Source organism: Strigops habroptila, chromosome 2, assembly GCF_004027225.2.
Source record: "Strigops habroptila isolate Jane chromosome 2, bStrHab1.2.pri, whole genome shotgun sequence".
Taxonomy (NCBI): domain Eukaryota; kingdom Metazoa; phylum Chordata; class Aves; order Psittaciformes; family Psittacidae; genus Strigops; species Strigops habroptila.
In genome coordinates, this window is record NC_044278.2 from 11,733,512 (window position 1) to 11,751,951 (window position 18,440).

At 46.0% G+C, this 18,440-nt stretch overlaps 1 protein-coding gene across 2 annotated transcripts; it reads left to right on the forward strand.

The window, feature by feature from the left end:
* Positions 1 to 45: 45 nt before the first annotated feature.
* TNFRSF1A (TNF receptor superfamily member 1A) lies at positions 46 to 17,144 on the forward strand. 2 transcript variants are annotated; one of them, XM_030472005.1, is made up of 10 exons: positions 46 to 211; positions 10,073 to 10,271; positions 10,475 to 10,603; positions 10,911 to 11,054; positions 12,456 to 12,537; positions 13,422 to 13,489; positions 13,700 to 13,822; positions 14,214 to 14,251; positions 14,813 to 14,972; positions 15,528 to 17,115. In XM_030472005.1, exons 1-10 carry the CDS (start codon positions 173 to 175, stop codon positions 15,872 to 15,874), a joined length of 1,329 nt encoding a protein of 442 aa, XP_030327865.1. In that variant the 5' UTR covers positions 46 to 172; the 3' UTR covers positions 15,875 to 17,115. The 2 variants fall into 2 exon arrangements, with proteins under 2 accessions (XP_030327865.1, XP_030327864.1); XM_030472004.1 differs by lacking the exon at positions 46 to 211 and having other exon boundaries at positions 7,910 to 10,271; positions 15,528 to 17,144.
* The last annotated feature ends 1,296 nt before the right edge of the window (positions 17,145 to 18,440 follow it).

Genomic DNA, 18,440 nt, shown 5'->3' on the forward strand with positions numbered 1-18,440 from the left:
GCGGGCGGGCGGGCGGGGCCGGGCCGCCTCCCGCTTTCCTCCTGCCGCCCCTAGGAAGTTGGATAGGCGCAGCTCGGCGTTGAGCTGCTCCGGCCGGGGCCGGGCAGAGCTGGGGCGGCTTCCTCCGGGCGCGGCGGGACCCCGCCATGGGGACGTAGTGGGCCGCGGAACCATGCGCGGCCCGGCGCTGCCCTGCAGCTCGCTGGGGACGGTAAGTCACGGCGGGACGGGTCCGGACCCCGAGACGCCTCAGTCAGTGGCGGCGGCTCCGCTCCCGCAGCGGGGGGTCTGTGATCTTCTTCCCCGGAGCTGCGAGGCTACAGCGCGGTGTCCGCCGCGGAACTTTGTGGCCCGGGCTATCTTCGATCCTCCTGGTCCCCATCGTTCCGGGGCACGCGTGCCGTTCCTGCTGTCCGGGGGCTTTGGTTTCCCTCACGGCAGCCCCGAGACGCGGCGGGGAGCGAGCGGAGGGCAGCGGCAGCACCCGAGGAGCCGCTTTCCCCTCAGGTGGGCGGTCGTGGCGGAGGGGGCGGCTGGTGCCCGGCCGTCGACGTGAGGCGAGGCTCTGCCCAGCCCGGCCGGCGGTGCCGGCTCCCGCCCTCCCTCCCCGCCTACCGCTGGGTTCGCCTGCGCCGTTTCCGGGCTTTATCCCTGAGTGAGGGGAAAAGGCGGCTGGATTTCCAGGAATGGAGGAGGCTTTCCTGGAGCGAGGAGCAGGGCTGACCCGGCCGGGGGCACGGAGCCGCCCGGGCTGGGCTGGGCTCCGGTCCCGGGGAACCGGGGGGGTCAGAGCCGGCTGCGGGCGGGGGCAGGACGAGCTGTTTCCGATTCACCGGGCTCGGCTTTGCTGTGCGGTCGGCTGCCGGTGCCTGCGGCTGTGCCGCCGCGGACGGGACGGGCGCATCGGTGTGACTTGAAGCAAGGGAAGCTGTATTGCCGCTCTGCGGGCTTTTAAACAGAGGTTAGCGGGCGGTACCCACGCCCCAAACCGTGGGATTTGTTAAACTCACCGGGAAATCGTCGTTTCCCGGTGTGTCGAGCATCCTCGTTTAGATTTGACCCCGGGAACAGTGAGTTGTGCTGAAGAGCTTAGCCGCCTTTTGCATTGAATTTTAAGGAGAACAGAAAGCAAATGACATGAAGTATGAAAAAAGTACTAAAGTAAACCTTTTAATCCAGTACGGGGTTGTTTAACGAAGTAATGAAAACATCCCACATGCATATATGTCTGCACATAATCATCGTCATTTGCTTTTGTTGTCAGCATCCCTGGTGGTATTTAGAAGACATTGTAGATGTGGTACTGAGGGATGTGGTTTAGTGGTGGACTTGACAGTGTGAGGTTAACAGTTAGACTCCATAATCTTAAACGTCTTTTCCACCCTTGATGACTCCACGATTCTTGGGTATCATAGGTCAAGATTTTTAAGCTGTCCATTGTAACTTTGAAGATGAAAAAGTTACTTGTAAAAGAAATTTGTGAGTTTTATGAATAACCTGCCTGCTAGAGATGAATAACTGTTCAGTGTTGGCAGATGCGTGATAAAGCTGTGACAGTAGGGGTGGCGTCAGCACCACGACATGGCTGTAAATTCTGCTGGCGAAGTTACAAGGTCAAACTGTTTATTACCAAATACCTGAGCATTCTAGTAACTTGCGCTTGACTGCACTGGGCTTGTAATGTTGGGTTAGTTGTTAATTTGCTGTCAGAAAATTATGGCTTGTGGCTCAAAGTTACCTTCTTCCAGAATTTGTACTTTTTTGCACTGGGAAGCTTTCAGAAACCAGGCAATCAATAGAATTGCATCTAGCATTGACAGGACAACACAACTAAAACGGTGGAGTAGGAGAAGTTTACACCTTGACTCTAATTGTGGATCATTTACCATCTCAGGACCTAGGAAGGATACATAAACTGACTTGCATATAGATTTCAAAGCAGTTAGCAAACCTGGAAAAGTGGTTTAAGTGTTAACTATAGTGGTGCATATATTTTGCTGTAATTCAGATAGTATATGTGACAGTATTCATATTATTGGTAATAAAATGCACACAAAAAAGAATTTATTCCCCAAATTCATTAAATTATCTTCAGTTCAGTAATATGCTGGAGAAGAGTATCTGTCTTTCAGTGGGATTTGTGTTACTTTTTGAGGACATTTTTCCTCTCCTATTTACATGTCATTTCAAGTTCTCAATAACACCATACTCACTCATTACAGATAATGTTTATCTTTTCCATGAAATACTACTATTTTTTTCAGTGTTAACAATTCTCACTCTGTTGCGTGCCCTTCCATCCTCCATGTACTTTCCATATCATGCTACGTTTTGCCCTCATGGCCTTTCCCACTCCCTCGATGCCCCCCCCTTTTAGTTTTTGATTCTTTTATGTTTCCACTGATTCTTCAAAATTTCCTGTTGGCCGTTTCCATGCATTTTCTCATTTCGTGTGTCTTTAACCTTATTTCCAGGTCCTCCGTGTTTTCCATGTGCACTTCCAACTTTCGCAGTGAATAAAAGGTCAGCTGTCTTTGCTCAGGCCCTTTTATTCACTGTGAAAGTTGGAAGTGCACAGTGCTTCAGGCATTGATGCCCTTTGAAGGTAAAGGGAGGAAATGCAGTTTTGAAGTTAGAAGCTATGCTACATGAAAATTGAAAACCAAGCCACCAAGTGCATTGTAAAAAGGAACTGTTGGGCTTACCACCCTGTTTCCTGTAGTGGCCAACAGCATGTATCTACCAAGGGTTTTGGAACAGGGTGAGTTCACAACAATGAAAAATAAAACCAGTTTCCTGGCTTCCAGTGATCTGTGACTGGAGGAATTCCCAAGTTGAAATGGTGTCTTCATATTTGGAGCCCTGAGTGTGTTTTTTCTTCTGATAATGCATGTGATGATTGCTTTTGGAACCCAGGCACATTTCTGGCACTCCCAGCACTCTGGCATGGAGTCCCACACATCAGCTATGTGTTGGATAAAAAAGTACCTCCTTGTATGTGTTTTGGACCTTTCTCCTGCTTGTTTAATGTAATGCCTCTTAGTTCTTGCATTGGGAGAGAGAACAGCCATCCCAGTTCATGTTCTCCATGGCATCCGTGACTTTAGGGCCCACTATAGTATCCTCTACCAGTATTTTTAATCATTCCCTTTATGACAGCCGGTCTGTACCACTGATCATCCTTGTTACCTTTCTTTGTGTAATATCTGGGTTAATACATACTCTCAGGATTGGGGACCAGAAACACAATCAGGATTCAGTCCTTATGGATTTATATCTTGGCATAACAACACTGTCTGTTTTGTCCTCAAATCTTTTTCTAATAATTCGATTGCATTTCTGACTGCTTTCTCCAACCTGGTTCATCCAGTTTTTTACCTGCTTACTAATCTAATTTTAATTTCTATTTTTGATGACTGTCCACTTGTAGCCAAAGGGATCATTCTGATATCTGGGTCTTTGCTTATTTCAATCCCAGTTTGCTAATTGAAGTTCTCACAAGTAATCACTATTGTCAGTTTGGATGCCTTTCCCTTTTTATTAAGTAATCCATTTTCAGCATTAACAAGGCTAAAACTAATTTTGTCATTTTTCTCCTTCTTATCCATGTTCTTTAGGGGCTTTTTTTTTTTTTTTTTGCTTGGGGCAGATGTGTTGTGTTCTCTACCATAATTTTGTCCTCATCCCTGGATAACCGAGCGCTTCCTTTTAAACCCTTGGTAACACAGATCTTTCTATTGGGAACCTGACAGTGGAAAGAACATCTCAAAGCAATGTTGCTACGTTTCTCAATTAAACCAGGAGTATTTCAGTTCCAATGAGTAGGACTCCACATGTGACAATGACTTTTCCACTCTTTATCTCTGCTAATATGAAATACAAATTTCTAGCTTTATATACTGTATATATATATACACACATTTTATGATGTGAAGTCCACGATCTTTATAAATAAATCTCTTTGTTGTCGTTATTTTAAAATGAAGATATCTAAGGCCTGCCTTCATGGTGTGAAAGCTGTTTCCAGTTTCCTGATTTTAGACAGGGCCCTCGTCTGATCTTCACAAAATGGAGGATTATTTGCAATAATAGCTCTTACATCCTTCTTTTGACCTTTCCAGGTTTTAGTGAGCAATGAGAAATTATTCCTGTAAATGTTGCTTTAATATACATTTCTCAATGTGTAAAGCAGAAGTTCTGGTTCCCTATGCATCTGTGTGTAACAAACTAAAAAAACAATGCAAATCTCAGAGCTTTTGGAAATGCCTGAAGCAGTCAAGGAGCATAAGGGTGATCTTGCACCGTGATTTCTTTGGTAGCTCACTACTCTGAGCAGGATCTCTCTTTTCCTCTGAACTTCCGAACTGGCTGATATTTTATGACTCATCAAAAAGGCTAAGATAGGACTGACACGTAGCTGGCTCGTGCATTGGTGTGTATCATGCTGAACTCTTCAGCAAAAGGAAATTTCTATTAATAAACACTTGAGAAATTCTAATGACTTATAATGTCTTTTATTTGCAGGTAGTTCTTTAGTTTAAAAATGGAAGTTGTAAACTGGATATCTTTCCTGAGAGAAGCAGTTGAGTAAGTTGTTGGTGGGGAAACAATTTATTAAATGATGAATATGTTATGTACCACAAAAAGGAGTAAGCCTCATAATCTCTGGATTTTAACAGCACATCTGGATTTGTAAAATTGTTTTATTCTGAAATTTTCCACCTTCTGCTTTTGTAGTAAGGATGTTTAAACTCTGGAAATTACTCATTTGGATTACTTTAAACATTATCTTAGTGATGGGCAATACTATGTGAATTGTTTGGAATAGTCATACTTGAGCATCTGCTCCAGCAAGTATTGCCTTCCTGTTAGTTCACGTGAACAGGCACTGGGGTTTCAAGGTGCTGTGTATGAGGACAGGAGTCACTTCTCTCCTGTTCAATCCCTCCCTTCCCATTCAGTTTGCTTTCTGTGACTGGCTTTTGTCCACTCCAGACACCTCTAAGCATCCACCAACTTTCTAGGAGAGGGGAGTCTTGCTCCCAACATGACGCTCTCCATCCTCTCTTTCTTGTCATACTGTCATACCTGTGTGTCACTGTACCTGCCTTCTCTGCCCTTTTGCCTGACGGAGGGGAGCCTTGCAGGCAGCAGCAAGGCTACATACAGCTCTGCACAGGGAGGGCAGAGCACATGATACAGAGCTGCAGCATTCCGTGCTGAGTGATTTGGTATTTCCTAGCCTTGTGGACATTGGCCGGTAATAAAGTAGCCCTGATATGCTGCACTTCCCTGTGCTTGTCCCTCTGTTTCAGGTACTGTGCTGCCTTGGAGTGAGTCCAGAGGAGACCACAATGATGATCAGAGGGCAGGAGTATCTCTCCTATGGAGACAGGCTGAGTTGGGATTGTTAAGCCTGGAGAAGAGAAGGCTCAGGGGAGACCTTGTGACAGTCTTCCAATACCTAAAAAGGGCCTACGAGAAATCTGGAGAGGGACTTTTTACAAGGTCATGTAGTGATAGGACAAGGGGGAATGGCTTTAACCTGACAGAGGGGAGATTGAGATTATATATAACAAAGAAGTTCTTCCCTGTGAGGGTGCTGAGGCGCTGGCACAGGGTGCCCAGAGAAGCTGTGGCTGCCCCATCCCTGGCAGTGTTCCAGGCCAGGCTGGACACAGGGGCTTGGAGCAACCTGCTCTAGTGGAAGGTGTCCCTGCCCATGGCAGGGGGTTAGAACTGAATGAGCTTTAAGCTCCCTTCCCACCCAAACCAGTCTGGGATTGTACGATTCTTTTTCCTTGGCTGGAGAACAGTGTTCTCAAGTTCTCTTCTTATTTCCACCCTGCCCTCCCAGTCTTTCTTGCATCTTGCTACTTTCTTCACTTTTATCTTTGCTGTTCCTTTCTTTCTTTGCCTTACTCTGTAGAGATGTCACCTCACTTGCAGTTCTCTGTGCATGGTCTGGTGAGGCAGAAGCACCAGCAAGGGTGTGAATTGTAGCGGTGGCAGTAATTCAAGGATATTTGAGGTTGAAGATGCTGCAGGGGCTCCAAACTCCTATCTCAGCTGCCAAAACCTTCCATAGAGGAGCTACTGGGCTTGTGCAGTGTTGTGGTTTTTTTCACTGTAGCTGTCAGGCAGTAAGTGCTGAGACACGAGAAGGAGCTGGGGTTTCCTCACATGTGAGGGCACTTAGCTGTCGCCCCGAGGGGCAGAGTGATTTAGGGAAGCAGCATTCTGGTTTTATTGTGTTCATTTCAGCAGCAGTTGCAGAAGTAAAACCTAGAGTTTCTGCTGACTCTTCTTTTTCCTGGATGCTCCCTGCTCACTAAGAACGTGAGTCACTGGTGTGCGTGATGTGGTTTGGTGGTTTGAGTTATCATTTGGCTGGTGCACGCTGTCCACTCTTCTATGCAGCACTGGCTACTGGCTACTTGTTTTTTCTCTGGCAAGTGAAAACAGAGCATGTTGTAGATCTAACAATGGGAAACCATTTTCAGTTGTAGAAATCTCTGAGCTTTGCCTTGGTGAGCTGTTACCTATGACTTGAGGCTTCAGTATTTGTAAATGGAGCTATATCTAGCTGGTGACCAGTCACCAGTGGTGTTCCTCGGGGTTCAATTTTAGGACCAGTTCTGTTCAAGGTATTTATCAATGATCTGGATGCAGGAGATGAATGCACCGTAAGCAAGACTGCTGATGATACCAAACTGGCAGGTCCTATTGACTCTCTTAAGGGACAGGAGGCCTTGCAGGATGCAGGACAGGATGTAGCTAGGCTGGAGCATTGGGCAGTGATTAATGGGAGGCAGTTGAACAAGCAGAAATGCCGGATGCTGCAGCTGGGACAGTAGCTCTGGGCACAAATACAAACTGGGAGAGTGGTGGCTGGAGGCAGCCCTGCAGGAAGGGCCTGGGGGTGCTGGTTGGCAGCAGCTCAGTAGGAGCCAGCAGGGTGCCCGGGCAGCCCAGAGGGTAAACCCCATCCTGGTGCATCAAACACAGCACAACCACAGGTCAAGAGAGGTGCTTGTGCTGCTGTGTTCAGTGTTGGTGTGGCCTCACCTTGGGTGCTGGGTGTGGTTCTGGGCCCCACCATTTAAGAAGGATGTGAAAGTCCTTGAATGGATCCCGAGGAGGGCACCGAAGCTGGTGACAGGGCTGGGAGGCAAGTCCTGTGAGGAGGGCTGAGCACTTTGGGCTTGTCTGGTTTGGGGAGAAGGAGGTTGAGGTGCAACCTCATCACTCTCTACAGCTGCCTGAGGAGGGGAGGTGGAGAGGAAGGTGCTGAGCTCTTCCCTCAGGTATCCAGGGATAGAATACATGGGAATGGTTCAGAGCTGCACCAGGGTTTAGACAGGACATTAGGAAGCATTTCTTCACTGAGAGGGTGGTCAGACACTGGAACGGGCTTCCTAGAGAGGTGGTTGATGCCCCAGGCCTGTCAGTGTTCAAGAGGCATTTGGACAATGCCCTTACAACATGCTTTAATTTTTGGTCAGCCCAGAATAGGTCAGGCAGTTGGACTGGGTGATCATTGGGGGGCCCTTCCAACTGAAACAGTCTAGCCTATTAGTCTATTCAAATTGAATGTATTTCCTGAATTTTATGAAGTGTGTCCTTGGTGTAAATCAGCAACTGCTGGCTGGCTTGGGGAGCTGCTGGAGATGGTGGTGGGCGTTTTTTCCGCTATGTGAATACATTTTTCTGGAAGGCCGAGTTACTGGTTTGTGAATCCCTTGTGGTCTGTGGCTCTCTGATTGTGATCAGTAATAATGTGTTAACTCTGGTTTGATTACACTTATACACATGCTTTCACTTAATCTGAAAAACTTAAAACACCTTTCCTGCTTTTTATTTGGGTTTTAAGGTGTACCTGACCAATTTTCTGTGGTTTTGGCTTGGTCTTTGATGCTTTTCTTTGTTATTTCTATTGCTGATTTGTCTGACTTACGGGCCTGCTGTATATATTCCCATGTCCATGGGGATTAATCATTGGCTAGAGAATCAGGATTCTTGCTGTCAAGCCATCTGTGTGAATGAGCTTTTACTCATTTTCTTGCAGTCAGTCAATCTGTAAGACTGCCAATTGCTGAAATGAGTTTTATTTCTTGCCGGGTTGTTGTTGGAGTGCTCACATTTATCCTGTGGTCAGATAATTAAGCTTGGAACGATAGTATTTAAATATGTGGTTTTCTTTTTCCTGTTCACCATTTTAGCATCTGGTCTATTGAATATGTCTTTGTATGACAGAGCTCTCTGAAAAATGGGGGTTTTGCTTTGTCAGAGTTGCAAATTCCTGTCTTGCTTGAGGTTTTATGTTGCTTTTATGTATGCACCTTCCTCCCCAAGGCTTTAATTTTGAGAGAGCAACAGGGCAGCGTGGAGCTGTCATAGCCATCTCATTTTGCATATCCTTTCTTAAGCTTGCAACCACAGAATTGGTATCAGTATTGTGGTTTGCCCTTATTGCTTTACTTTGCTTTTGCTATAACTCTCCTACCTGAAAATGCAAAAGAAGCTGAACTCTGAAGCTGTGCCTGTACAGGCATCCTACCACCTCCACAAAAGCAAGCTGGGAAAAACATTACAATGTAGGGAAGTTGGTGTAGTGAAACTCGGTGTGAGATCGTATGGACAGGGCATGGTGGTGTTTCTTTGCAAAAATATGAGTTGATTTTCATGCATTCACTCAATCTAATGCATAGACTACACCGGCACACGCTCTCCATGACATACTTGGAAGTCCTAACAGGTACATGTCCAGATGATGTGGCCAGGATCACTTGTGTGCAGCACAGATGGCAAGGGATGCTGTGATGGCTGTCAGGTCTTGATCGTGCTGCTGGGGTTCTTCAGACTAGGTTTTGGACAAGTCCATCATATTCTTTGGGAGTCATCAGCTGGAATGGGATGGGCCTTTGCCATAGAAACTTGCTGGCTTCAGGCTCCATAAATCTTGGGCCAAGTTGTTTCCTGGCTTTGTTTTTTTAACTTTTTTATTGTATGCTTATTAGCTTGTCTGAATGTACGTGTGAAATAGATGCCAAGGGTCTGTTGTTCTGTCGGGCCAACAGGCAAAGGAACCATGTTCGTGATCTGCTGCAGTCTCGTGACCACCCTCCTGGTGCCTCTTTTGTTGATGAGTCATCTACACTGTGCTCTCACCAGTGAGACCTTTTGGCCATGAAATAACCAGCACATTTCTCAATTTCGCTGCTGGGAATAGTGTTCTGAAAACAATGTCCAGGGAATGGTGGCTGCTCTTTTAACCCTTTGTTCTGCTCTTCCTTCCTGCGTGCGTATGTACACACACTTGTGCTCCCTTACAGTCATACTGCAGTCATGCCAGTCTTAGTATTTGTCAAAATTCTTGACAACTGTCATCTTAAAAATTAGAATAGCAAGTAAATCCTGAAGGAATAATTAAAAAAAAAGGAAAAAAGTGCACATTTTTATGGCAGACTCTTCAGACTGAATGTTAGCGGCTGCAGTTTAAGAGGAAGAATGTATGTTTGTCAAGGGGAGAAGTTGAAAACCTAACTTTCCCATGTTTCTAGGGCTGGCTTGCTCAGGAGAAGTTCTGGAAGTTTTTCTGTACTTTGCCTGCAGTGAGATCCTTCTCAGCCTTCTTATTCCAGACTTCCCACCTGGTTTATTTATTCAGTAGAACTGCAAGTACTGGACGTGTTCTTGTCTCTGGAACTGTTTCTGGATGGGCAGTCTTACTGCCTCCCTTAATAAAAACACTCCTGTGTTCTTGAGTAACTTTCTTGCAAGCTGCAGCATTTTCAAGGCTTTCCATCTATAAATTGCACATCAGAAAAAAAATTTGCTTTATATACAAGCAGTTTGTCATAGAGACCATTGTATGGAGTATTAATAACACAAATGACAGGCATGAGGGTTTTTTGGCTGTCTTTTTTCCATAATACCAGAATTTGTCACGTCAGTTGAACTCACTTTTATAATAACATTTAAGTGCTGAAGTCAGCTGTGCAGTTTGTAAGGGGATATGATGTTTTCTCTCTTCCTTTCCCTCTCCCTCCTTTTCCCTCTGTATTTACAGATTATCCTAACATTTGTCTGCATGTTGACGAAGGAATCTGTAGAAATTTCTCCAGTAGCATACACACTGCAAGTCCATCAGGTAGCTTTGGATGGAAGAGACCCCTCTAGACCCTTGAGAGAAAAAAGGCAGATGCAGTGTCAACTGGGACAATATCTACATCCCAGAGAGACCCACTGCTGCATGAGATGCCATGCAGGTATGTAAAGAAAGGACAGTAATGGTGACCTTCACCGTAGAGCATTTCCCTGTGCGCTCAAACTGTCTCTGTCCTACAGCTACATCAGTGCTCTCTTTACTTGGCACCTATCCCTACCTAGATAAACTGTTCTTCCTTGTCTCTTATTTTGGGCTGTCTGTGACCTTTGCACTGATCACTTCTGATAAGTGATTTTATTGCAGGTACCTACAAGGCAAAAGACTGTGATCGGCCTGACCAGGCACCCGTCTGTCTTCCATGTGCTAATGGCACATTCACAGCTGTGGATAACACCATGTCTAAATGCTTCCAGTGTACACGTTGCCGTACAGGTGAGCTATCTATAGAACTGAGGAAAAAGGGTGGTAGTTGGCGACTGGAGGCTGGAGGGGATGGCAAGGTGAGTGAGGGAGCTTGGAAAAATGAACAATTGATTGGGCAGAAGGACAGTGTATGGGAAGGGATTGGGGACAGCAGGAATAAGGGTTACCAAATTGCTACAGTCTGAGACATAGTTTGCAGGCCTTTTTGGCCTTTCCTGGGAAGATTAGGGGATCACAATGCCTGTCATCATAATAGTGCTCTCAGCTGAAGGTGAAGGAAGAGGTTGGAATAATCACTTCTCCTTTCTTTCCTCAGAATTCCAGCAGATAGTAGAGACTCCCTGCACCCCAAAGCAAGATACCATATGCGGCTGTCGGAAGAACCAATACCAGATTGGCCTGGCCGATCTCTTCCAGTGTAGGAACTGCAGCCCATGTGTCAATGGGATTATTGCCAGCTGTGAGTATGGCATGGATATAGCTCCAGTACAGTCATACTGTTCTAGGGTAGACATTAACAGCCCTCTCTTCACTTTCTGACATGCTGCAGCGCCTTGCCCTGAAGTGATTGTAGTTTTGGATCAACTCTTGGTTTTGCCTGCCCCCTTTCCCCAGGAAGACTGCCATTTTTTGCCTGCCTTGGTATCAGTACCTATTTCCTATCACAGTTTCTATCTTCCTTCTGTGAATGGTTTCTTGATTTTGGCTGTTACGGGGAGATACTCTTTACTCAATTCTGGTACCTCTGCCTTGCATGTACTGAAGCAAGGTCTTTACGCTCTAGAGCAGATGTCATGAGATCAAGAGATGCTCAGGTAATGCCACCGAGTGGCATCGGGCATGACCTGGGAATGGTGCAGGTGTCTGGGAGAAGTACCCGTGTTAGCTGTCCTAAGCTGCCTAATCACCAGTCAGGAATCAGAGATCTTAACCAAATACTGCTTACTGCCCTCCGCTTCATGCTGTAGTCTTGTTCTGTTCATGCCCCTTACCTTGTTGTCCTCAAGCTCTCTCATCTTGTTTGCAAATTATGCTTCTCCTGAACCCTTTCCTGTCTCGTACCCTGAGTAGTGTGAGGTTTGCTGTCCCCCTGGTGCATGTGTTCCTTCTGGTGCTCGGTAATCTTTCTCTGTCAGTTTCCACACTTATGCCTATCCTCAAGGGTCATCATCATATGCTGGCCTTGAACAATTTCCTTCCCTCTTGGCTGATGTAGGACTGCTTTAGTCCTGTCTCTCACTTGTCACAGAATGCATGCTGCTAGTTCTAGTACCTTTTCCCCTCCTGCAAGTTTATGTCCTTCCATCACTATTCTTATCTGCTCCTCCCTATGCTTGTTTTACTCGGTCTCCATACTGTGACTTGCTTAGAAGCAATATATCTTTGATTTCTTACCCCTCCACTCACAGCATAGCAGATGACAGGAGTGAATGTGTGTCCCATGGCTTGAAGTGATTTCTTCTTGCCCTGAACTGACTTCCTCACCAGCCCCAGCTGCTAGGGGACCACTTCTCCCTCATCTTTGCCTGACTGATGCGATTTCTTCTTCCTGTCACACTTGAACTTGAGTGACTTCTCCCACTTTTGCACTGGAACTGTCACTATCCTTTAGACCAATTTCAGCTGCACTGTAATTTTAGTCCCTTTCCCTGCCTACCAGGACAGGGGTACCCTTATTTGTGATTGTTTTTATCCTCCCCCAACCTTGTTCTCAAATGTAGACCGAATCCTTTTTTCTGTTCTTCGGAGGCAGTTCTCCAGACTTGGAGGGATAATCTCCCACCCATCTTGGAGTGGACTTTTCTCCATTTATTTCTGTCTCTGTCCAGATCATGGCAATGTTTCCTTCTTTTCTCTACAGGTACAAAGAACAGAGACGCAATTTGCAGGTGCAAGCCTGGATTCTTCCTGACATTTAGTAATGCTTGCAAGCCTTGCAACAGGTGAGCTTTTTTCTCTGTATCCCCCTGCACTGAAGGAGCATAGGAGAGACATAGGAGACACGAGCCCTTGTCGTGGTTTAATCCCAGCCGGAAACTCAGCACCACACAGCTGCACACTCTCTCCTCCCCCTTCTTCCTCCCCCTGCTCCCAGGGGGATGGGGAGGAGAATGGAAAGAATGTAACTCCCACGGGTTGAGATAAGAGCAGTCCAGTAACTAAAGTATAATACAAAACTGCTACTACTACCACCACCGATAATTATAATGATAAGGAAATAACAAGGGGAGAGGATACAATTGCTCACCACCCGCCGACCGATACCCAGCCCGACCCGAGCAGTGATCTGGGCCTTCTGGGTAACTCTCTCCAGTTTCTATACTGGGCATGACGTGCTGTGGTATGGAATACCCCTTTGGCCAGTTTGGGTCAGGTGTCCTGGCTCTGCTCCCTCCTGGCTTCCCGTGCCCCTCCTCCCTGGCAGAGCATGAGACTGAAAAGTCCTTGATCAGGGTAAGCAATACTGAGCAACAACTAAAACACTGGTGTGTTATCAGCCTAAAGCCCAAACAGAGCCCTGCACCAGCTACTGGGAAGGAGAAAAATAACTGTTACAACTGAACCCAGGACAGCCCCACAGAAGGAAACTTTTCTCAAGGCTCTGTCCATCTCAGCATAACTTTATAATATTCTGCCTTTCTGGGGCAATTGGGTCTTCCCCTCTGTGACCCTCTTTGTAGGCATTGGCCCACTAAGAACCCAAAGTCACCAGCCACACTGCATTGCTCTGTTTTGCAGGCTTATCTTGACTTGTCTGTTACTTAGGATTGTTGCAAATGGCTGGTGTTTCATGTCATGCATGCTCACCTCTGATTTGCTTTTTCAGCTGCATTGGTGAAGAATGCTTGCATTGTCATAGCCCAGTGACTGCCCCACCGACTTCAACTGCGCTGAGTGAGTACTGGGGGAACTGAGAGGCAGTGGTATCTTTTCAGTGGAGGCTTTTGTTCTGTTAATGGCTTTTGTAAAGTGTTCTTTTCTCCATTCTCTCAAACCGTTCTTTTTCTCCCTCCTATTTACACATCTTCACTTGCTGTTCTTCCTCTAGCACTTGCCTCCTCCTTTCTCAGTCACTCATTCATCTGCTGTCTTCCTTTTGTCCAGATGGGAGCCTTGTCCTTGGCATCATCGTTGCAATATTTGGAGTTATCTTCATCCTCTATATTGTAACAAAAGTAGTGAAGCTCATCCAGAAAAGGAGGGTAACATCATCTTCCTACTCCTGTGGTGAGTATAGCACCATACGTGGTAATGTTATTTGGGATAGACATCATTCTCTGTGTGTATGGACACATGTGAGGGAGGGGAATAAGTGGGATCCCATTGCTCTGCTTTGCTGCAAGGCCAAAGGAACATGAGAACTTGACAGCTAAGCTTCTTGGAGCAGTAGCTCTTGCAATTCTGCATCCATGCCCATAGCTGTGACTGGAAGTGCATGTGGGCTTATTGCTGGAAGATGTGCATTTTGCTAGAAAAGTTTTTTGAGGGCACGACTGCATAGCTGCTTACCTGTTTTGTTTTTTTTTTTGGGGGGGTGGTGGTTAGTGGGGTTTGGTTTTTTTTTGGGGATGAGAGGAAATGAAAATAATTTTTGCTTTCTCTTTTCTTTTCTTTAAAGTCTCTTTGCCGAGGACAACCAGGGAGCCAGTATCTGAGGTGAGCAAGATGATGGGTATAAGAGCTCTCCTTCTGTTCTCAATTATGTTAGCCCGGGATCCAGAGTAACAGTTTTCCCCATGGGGCTGTTTTCAAATGAGCTGGGTAATAGGGCTGTTTAATTCAGAAGTTTTCGTGAGGGTGGAGCCAGTAACATTCTACTTCCCCTCTTCAAGAGGATGCTTTTCAAACTCCTGCCTTTTTGCCTTTTTCTTTCTTTATGCATTTTTTTCCAGATAGCTGGTCCTTAATCCCTTTTTCTCCCTATTATGCCCCAAGCTCGGAGGATTTAACTAATTTTACTTCAGATCTTGACCCTACAAACCAATCAGTGTTGCCTCACAGTGTTCTCTGAGGTCCATTGTTGTTCTGCAAGTAAGCAGTAGTTGAGGTGGGGTTTTCAGAGCCTTACAGGCTGATGGGAATGGTGGCATGTGGAGCTTCTAAAATGGTGGTGATTTTGGGTACCAGCTTTACTTGGTTTTGTAAAGAAATAATTTCTGCCAGACTATAGTTTTTTGATTCCAGAAGGGAGTTAAGCTAAGAAAATGTGTCTTTCAGGTTGAGGAAAAAAAAGGTGAAATTTCCATCCTTCTTCCTGAGTCCCGGAAAGAAACAGAATTGTTGGTGAACGCGACACCACCACCTGCACCTCTGCCACGAAGCTCACATGAGTTCCCGGACTGTGTCAGACCTGCCAGGAAGACACAGCTTCCAGACAGTAAGTGAAACTCCCTCATCCTTCCCTCCTTCCCCAGGCAAATGAGAACCTGGCTATGCAGATGCAGCTTAGGAGGATGTTGAACAGACCTTACCCGGTGTATATGACCTGTGTCTATACTTAATGAGTGGCACAAAGGCAGTACAAAGGCAGAAGCACACCCAGAGCCTGTGAGGCTGTATATGCTAAATATCTATGTGAGGTCTTTCTGTTTTCCTTTTTCCCTACCAGCAAAATGGATTGTCATGTGTGGTGACATGCTGTCAGTCTTAATAGCTCTGGGGTGGTGACCCAGAGCATTTTGGTTTTGCAGGAATATGTGGTAGTGAGGCCTAAACATGTGTGCTCAGCTTTGCTCATAACTTTACACAAGAGCATGTGGAAGCATTCCCTTTGCATTTTGAGGCATAAGAGCAAATCTGTGTGACTCGGTAGAAGAAATGAACAGGAGCAGGCAATACGTGATCCCAGGGCACCATCCAGCCCTGGATTTATTCGCGTTCTCCTTGACGCTGCACAATATTGTTTCTCACATTATTTCTTCTCTTTTCACAGGCCCTTCTATTCTCTACACTGTGGTGGATCATGTACCGCCATCTCGGTGGAAAGAGTTTGTGCGGCGTCTGGGGCTGAGTGACCATGATCTAGAGCGAATTGAGATGGAGCATCGGTGTCTCAGAGATGCCCAGTATGAAATGCTTAGACTGTGGAAACTGCAGATGAGCCACGCTGCAACTGTGGAGCACATCAGCTGTGTTCTCAACCAGATGGAGCTGAGTGGCTGCAGTGAAGCCATTCAGGAGGCTTTGCTAAACCAGAGTTCTCCTCAACCTTGCAGCTTCCACAGCCATCTTAAATCTAGTTCTACTTCAGTTGCCCTGGCTGAGACTGTTAAAAGATGATCCCCCTTTCCTGTCCCCCCCCTTTCCTGTCTTCCTTTTCCCATACCTCCCTATCTCTCTAACACTCAGCTGGGTTTGTTGGAAACAGCAGCACATTGTGCTGGAGGAAGGCTGAGGCTTGCTTCTCAGCCACCACATATTCACCACCTGAAAGCCAAGACAGACCTCTGCAACAACTCCTTTCCCAGGGAGGGAAAGCAACTCATAAAAGAAGCGGTGTGACTTTGACTAAGATGAAAACAGGAGCTCAGAGTGACTTAGATCAGCTGCTCTATGGACAAGCTGTTCCTGATATAGGTGCTCCATGCAGCATGTGGTAGGTAAATTTGTAGAGTGCCTTGGTTAAGCTGGCTGTTCAGGTGGTAGAGTACTTGCTCACTTTTTGCAGATCTGTTTCTGCAAGATCAGGCAGTTGAACTGGCTCACATTGCAGCCCTTGGATTGCTAAATCTGACTCGCGGGAAGTGGAGGGAGGTTGTCCTTCTCTCTCAGAGTAGGAGAGGACTGCCCCCTTTCGGCATCAGCTGTTATCCCTGTGGTAAAAGAGGCATGGAGATTCAGAAGTGGTGGCTCTGTGCGAAACGGGAGGATGTTATCCCTTCCACACGCTCATTTCCCTCAGGTTCAAGTGGAACAAGGTTTCTGAGACAGTGAGTCAGATGAGAAGGTTGGTGCTTTTTTCTCAGTCTTTTTTTTAACTATACCTAGAAACAATGTAAGATAGCATTAACAAAACACCTGCCTGTGTGTTTGTCCAAGTGCAGAGTGGGAAGGAATGTGTGCATCTGTCTGGGTGAGAAGATATCTGTGTACCTGGTAGCATGAACACCTTCTGCACTTCTGTGCTTGCACACAGGTTGGTAGGCTTGTGTCTACCTGATGATCTCTTTCTGAATGATTTGTTGGATCTGATCTAACTACAGATGGGAGTGTGTATGTGTACATGTGTGTGCATATATATATATTTAGCAACTGTTGAATAACTTCACACTACTTCCTGGGCTACATTCTGTGATTGCTGCCTGGGTGTGAGAGCCATTTGGTACTATCTCCAGGCTAGCACCATCACTTTTCTCATGGGTATTACACTGGGTGAAGTATAAATAGCAAAAATCAATTAGCTTGCATCAGGTGCAGGCTAACTTTTAATGTGGACTGGTTTTAGTCTCTCATCCATTGGCCAGAAAGAAACTTTCTACTGTAAATACACTAAGTGCTCTTAATTAAAATGTGTATTTTTACCTCTGCCTCCGTTCTGGTTTCTCCATATTAACTTCTCTTCTGTGACTGCAGGTGGGGGCAGAGAAAGGGGAATAACTTCCAGAAGTTGCCAGAGTAGGTGGCTTGGTGGTCTGATGATTTAAAAATCAAACCAAAACCCAAACCAAGACACGTTTTATGAACTTCTGTATGTAAAGCATAGCTGCCCTCAAGTCACAGGAAGCTGGCTGAGGGCAGGAATTAGGACTGAAATGAAATTAGGCTGCAGGCCTTCTCAGATATCCAAGAGTTAAAGGGGAAGCTAGGATATTTAAAGTTATTTTTTAAACAATACACAGTGAGTCATTTCGATTCATATTTGGCTTTTTAAAGAGCAAATATCTTAAAATAATAGATTAATGCTAATCTCACAAGACCATGTTTTTATCTGAGAAACCAAAGCACCGTGTTAAGGCAGTAAGGACTGTTCTGACTCCACCGATGAGGAAATGTGGAAGACGCTGACAAAGCCAGGAACTGAAGTAAATCTTAATTCCCAGTCTGAGGCTTTGTTTTGTTATGCTTATATCCTATTTTAATTGAGCCTGATTATTTTTTAATCAAAGGAGACAGTACAAAGCTCACTGTAATACAGAGTCTTTCATAATTCATGTTCGACAAGCACAACTATGATAACTACTCGAAGTACATGCTCTGGAGGTGAAACTGTGCTTAAAGTGGGGAAAATGTCATCAATCTTCTAAGGCCCCCTCTCCAATCCATCATTTAAAATCCAGCTCTTCTGAAGTTCAGTGTGCCAGGTAAGCTGCAAGCACCAGGCCCCTGGCTGCTGCTTGGTTGTCAGTGATTTCATGCACCAGTTATACAGTAATTATAGAATCCCAGACTGGTTTGGGTTGAAGGGACCTTAAAGCTCATCCAGTTCCAATCCCCTGCCATGGGCAGGGGCACCTTCCACTAGAGCAGGTTGCTCCAAGCCCCTGTGTCCAAGCTGGCCTTGAACACTGCCAGGGATGGGGCAGCCACAGCTGCTCTGGGCACCGTGTACCAGCGCCTCAGCACCCTCACAGGGAAGAACTTCTGCCTGAGATCTCATCTCAATCTCTCCTCTGGCAGGTTAAAGCCATTCCCCCAACGTTAAAGATCTCCTCAAGGCAGCGGAGGTGACTTGTGCGGGTGATGGCTGTGGGTAACAGACGCTCTGAGCCCGGACAGGACGGCTGCCAGAAAAACAGGACTTCGACCTGCTTCCATCATTTCATTCTTTTGTCTTTATTACCCACTGAGTATCTAACTCTGAGCCGACGAATGTCTATAAAACATTCAGATAAAGTACGTCGGCCGC